The sequence below is a fragment of the Monodon monoceros genome, unplaced genomic scaffold (assembly GCF_005190385.1).
Source record: "Monodon monoceros isolate NGI ecotype Baffin Bay Population unplaced genomic scaffold, NGI_Narwhal_1 Super_Scaffold_12, whole genome shotgun sequence".
NCBI classification, from domain to species: Eukaryota; Metazoa; Chordata; class Mammalia; order Artiodactyla; family Monodontidae; genus Monodon; species Monodon monoceros.
This window is the reverse complement of record NW_021703768.1, coordinates 117,752,189-117,757,508: the sequence shown is the minus strand read 5'-3', so window position 1 is coordinate 117,757,508 and position 5,320 is coordinate 117,752,189. Positions and strand designations below refer to the sequence as shown.

At 33.0% G+C, this 5,320-nt stretch overlaps 2 protein-coding genes across 3 annotated transcripts in view; both read right to left on the bottom strand.

Annotated features, from left to right (window-relative positions):
* The window catches only part of LOC114892331 (protocadherin alpha-C2), a 209,000-nt gene that overhangs the window by 145,965 nt on the left and 57,715 nt on the right, over positions 1-5,320 (bottom strand). The window lies entirely within an intron of this gene.
* Positions 292-5,320, bottom strand: part of LOC114891679 (protocadherin alpha-10-like) — an 11,190-nt gene continuing 6,161 nt past the window's right edge. Inside the window, exon 4 of the mRNA XM_029215900.1 lies at positions 292-369. Within this exon, the coding sequence (XP_029071733.1) occupies positions 292-369 (78 nt within the window). The remainder of the gene's footprint in view (positions 370-5,320) is intronic.

Sequence of the window (5,320 nt, the reverse complement as noted above, 5' to 3'; positions counted from 1 at the left end):
AGGTCCTGGGCGATGCGGCCCACGAAGGTGCCGTGTTTGGCCTCCTCGGGAATGGAGTAGTAGACCTGGCCGCTGCCCGCCTCCCAGCCTGCGAGAAGCAGAAGCGACAGCAGCAGTCGCCCAGTGTCCAATCCCCTTCTTTCAGACGCGAACATTGCATACATTGACTTCCCAAATAAGATTCTTTACATTTACAGTACCATAGACTCCAGTTTTGGGTTAAAAATCTTACTGAATTTTTGAGAAGTTTCAAAGGATCCTTTAACGGTAGCATCCGGCATGATGGAGTCTTTAAATGCGGAGTTCCTGGCTGCTCAGACCAACCCTTGAATGAACTATTTCCTCCAAGTAAAGAGCGACACCTTGTGCCTGAAATTGTGAGTATTGTACACTACATCCAATACCACAGAATTTTACTTGAGAAAAAAATAAGTTCACGTGTTTCAAGCTATTTTACCCCCAAAATCATATTTCCAAAGTGCTTATTTGTGGAATAAAAATCAGATTTTAAGTCATATTGAAACTGATGGTATATGGAAAATGGCATTTTATTCTTGATTAACATCAAATTGAAATATTTGTTCCTATGTTTGATGTAGAGTTTTACAATTGAAAAAATTATGAAAAAATAAACTCAAACATTTCCTCATATAAAAATATCAAATTTGAATTGTTTTACTTCTAGTCACCCTTGTTACTTTGGCTGCTAGGAAACTCAAAGACAAATTTGAAGTTTTAATAACACTTCTTTAGTCTTTAAGTCTGCATATTGTGTTTTTATCTATGTGCACTTGCTTTCTACTTATATTTTTATTAGTTCTAATTCTTTATCATTATTTATATTTAATTGTGTTCCTGTTACAAACAACTTTATATGCATTGAAGAACAACAAGAAAAACAAAAATATATTTCAAATTTGGTAGTTTAAAACATAGAATTCATAAGAGAAAAGTCTATTGATGTAGATGAAACATATCTGGCATATATGCTTTCTCATGTAAGTTGCATTGCTAACAGTATAATAAGAGATATCAAAATGACACTTTATGTAATAGTGTCAATATATGAAAGAAGTAGTCTTTTAACTATAGAATGAACTTTTTACCATTCAATGAAATAAAAATCACCATGAAAATTTCTGTGCCATATTGGTATTTCCACTCACCAACATTGGCTTTTGTATATCTATCAAGTCATATTCATGAAAATAGCTGACCTATTTCTTCTTAAAAGATTGTAAGTTCATCCAAAACAAGGGAAATGACTTCTAATCACATTGCCTCTAAGTGCCTAATATTGTGCTAAAAAATCATAGAAAATAATCAAACAATTCAACCAAATGCTAAATGACCTTCCATGTTACTTCCATTAACACTAATGGAAATTCGATTTCATAAAATACCAACTAGAAAATCAGAATTGTTGATGTGAGTTTTCATTGCCTGAAGTTGTAAATTAGTTACATGTCCTTCGTCTTTTCATATTACCTTGGGATTTAAGGAGGAAAAAAGAGGGTACAGTGGAAGTTTAGAGTAGAAAGTGGTTCAGAATAAGTATCACTCTAGCTTGAGTATTTTGTTGTATGGTTTTAATGGTTCATGTCGAATCTAAAAATATTACAATGAAAAAATTACTAGTATATTTATTTGTATGTTAATATTTTCCTTTATCTTGAACACATACATATATTCTATTGCTAATTTCAAACCTTGTTTCATTTTTTTCAAATTTACTCTTTTCCCAATATTATTATTCTGCTAGAATTCTTTTTAAAGACAATTAAAAATTATTTCTTAAAAAACAAAAAAGCAGGCTCATCACCTTTTATGACACTGAATTCTGTTATGCATCTATAAAACAATCACTCATATGAGCCTCTTTTCAAAATATAACATTAGGCTAGATAACAGTAGGTTTAACATGATGTTCAAGGCCTGTCAGATTTATTTTGTAGAAGAAAGAAGCAACAGGCCTCCAACCACTTCATTATGGAAACTGGGGAATGAGATGTTATATGCAATCTGGAGTCTTTAAAGGCAGAGAAATAAACATGAGAAAGTTTACCCAAGGGAGATGATGATATTACATGTCTGAATTAAAACCAGTTGTTAATTTAGGAATTACTTTCCAGAAATGTGGTATTTTGCAAGTATATAAAGTGACATTGGATGAACACCAATTCATAAAAGAGTTTGATATATTGTATGAACCAATGACACGACTTTTGCACTTTGGCTGTGCTATTTCAGATATCACTATCTCAACTAGCTCCTAAAGAATAGATTATGATATCTTTGAACTCATCTTTGGGGATGGGCCTGAGATCCGGCAATAGGCTAATGCCAAGAAGTCACATCGATACAGTTGTTAACATTGATTTTGTAAGACTGATTGAAAAGGCTAAGGAACTTCGTGCCTGACCTTTTCTAAATCAATCTGGTTAGTCTTAAATTCCAGCTGTATGTCTTGATAGTCAAGTATTGGAGTGCATGGTTTAATGTTCTACCAGTCCTCATCATCCACTATTATTTCATAATAGGTCTAGTACTACTATTTATTGAAAACATTAAACAGAGAAATAGATCTTGAAGCCATTCTTGGAAACCCAGTAGGTTCTTCAAAATTAACAGATTAGAAGTACTGTCTACAAAACTGTAGAATATACGCAGTGATGTTCACTCTGTGCTATCATGGCTTATTCAAGTCTACACAGTTATTTGATCACAGATCATTTGTTCAATTGGCACAAATCTCTCAGACAACAAGACTGAAGGAGTCTGAATCTTGAAAGACCCACACACTTTCAAAGATTTTCATGAGAAATATACACCTTTAAAGCTGTTATTGAAGTATACAATTTTGGAAACAATTATTGATCCTTCACTGATGTTCAGGATCCAAGAAATAATCATATTACCGCTTATATTTGTCAAAACATTATTCTTATTCACAGTGTAAAAAGAACAAGGTCATTTCCACATGTATTATTTGGCTTTGGTGTTCTGCAAGAACTTTGCAGGCCTCAGTCTTCTGATTTTCCTCATATATTAAATGATTCTGCTTATTTATATCACTTCCAAACAACTGATCAATAGTCCTTATCAGACAACTCTTAATTATTTACCGATCAAATAACGTAAAAACCTATCTCAATGTGGCACTAAGACAAATGATAATGATGTCCATGAAACTTCTGAGAAAAAAAATCACTTAGCAACATAAAAAAATAAACACAAAAAAATCTTAATTCCTATCTCAGTTATGATATTGTACAAAGTTAACCATGAAGATAATCATGAAGGGTTTTTCTAAGCAAAACAGAAAGGAGGATTACTCTGTATACAGCTTGTGCTTGATTCTCCTAGCCAGAACTATGCCTCATCAGATAAAAGATTTACTCTAGAAAGTTCTACAATGAATAAAAGAATGGCTCTCAAATCTAAGAGATATGCATTTGAATATCATCTCCATCATGTACTAGCTGGATAGCAGTGGACAAGATAGATAAACATCTCAACATCTCTTATCTAATCTTTAGAACTTGGATAGTCAAATGTACTTTACAAGTTGTTATAAGACTTAAATGAAATTATGTATTTTAAGCCCTTCATGCCATATCTTACAAATAGAAATATCTCAAATAGTGATGGTTGATTATAATTAGTGAACAATGTTTACTCTTGTTCTATTCTGTAGCTATCAATGAAGAAAATTCCAGTACCATAAACTAGGATATGGCTTTTCCTTTTCTGAAGATTTCCTAATGTTCATCTTCATGGAAATCATCCTACATTCTAGGTAGAAAATAGCCTTCTCAGAATTTCTATTAACTTTACCCTATCTATAACGTGGTTCTCCTCCCATATGTAAATATATCATATATAATTTATTTCTCCATTCAGTACAATTAAAGAATCTCTAATGTGTACATTTGAGCCAAAAAGAACAAAATAAACTTCCACATTATTTGATTCACACCCTTACAGCTCTAATTTCAAGTTCTCTGTGATATCTTTAAAGAAAACAATTCACATGAACATAGCATTGAGACAAAAAAAGAGTTTGTATCAATATATCTAAAGTACTCAATGTTAAAAACATTTTGAGTACACAATGTTAAATACTGAAATGTGATCAACAGCACCATTGTCAAACGGAAGTGCCTTTATATATATTTCATGACTGTTATGCTTAAATTATTTAGAGCAATGTTATTTTGAAGACCAGGCATCTTGGTGAATACAGGCAGAAGTATCACAATTCCCCTATATGGGAAGACCCTTTTGAACCTCAAAGCACAAAGAAGTGTGAATTTTCCCACTCTAAAATATTTTCATACAGCCTCATTACAGGTACCATGAATGGAAGAAATATAAGTATGGTCAATGCTCAAATAAATTTTCCAAATAAATTAGAAGATGGCAGAAATTAATGTGGAGGAGAGCACCAATGCATTCAACAGGCAACTAGCAAAATTGTCATTACATTAGAAAAAATTTTAAGTTGTCTATCTGAAGCAGCTGAAGACTATGAAGAAAATAAGTTTAAATTATGAGGGGATTAAAGACAAAAAAAGTAAAATCATTCCCAAAGGAAAGGCTAAAATTCTACCTACTTTCTCAAAGAAGCATGTCATTGATTATAAAGAAACAAAATCATTTATAAAATGAGGCCACCTTAACAGTCCATGCCCGTCAGTAATACACAAGCTTATAGATTATAGGAAGGTAAGAATGTACACATGTATAAACCCCCAAAAACCAAATTATGAATTGTTAGGGTAATTTTGAATGCATAAACATAATGCGTAGAGGACACCAAACAGAATAAGAAAATGAATAGGAAGAATGAACTTGCTGCAAAATTGAGAAGCAGAAGATTTGAGCCTCACCCACATCCTCCATTTCCCATCAGTGATCCTTGTCTCCTTCCTGGCTGACTTAGCCTTGCTCATTTACAGGAAGCTTTAGCAGTCTATTTCATTTTTACTATTATTATTATTTCTCCAACTAAATAATATTCCCCGTATATTCAAGAAGACTGTGGTGAAAAGTAATAAAAATGGCTGTACTTCCATTGTGCTTTAGAAAAAACCATCGCAAGAAAAAGACAACAAATAACTGAAGCAATGGACTTAACAGTAATTTGTTAGTGAACTACTATGTGATTGACATTAAGAGGCATGATACATCTCAGAATTACTGTACTTACATTCTCGCAAAATTCCTGTTGGTCTCCAATATCTCCAGAATTCGAACCTGGAGGGACACTAGGGCTGAAGGCCATGAGATCTGCCTTGGGCGGCCCCTCCCCAGAGCA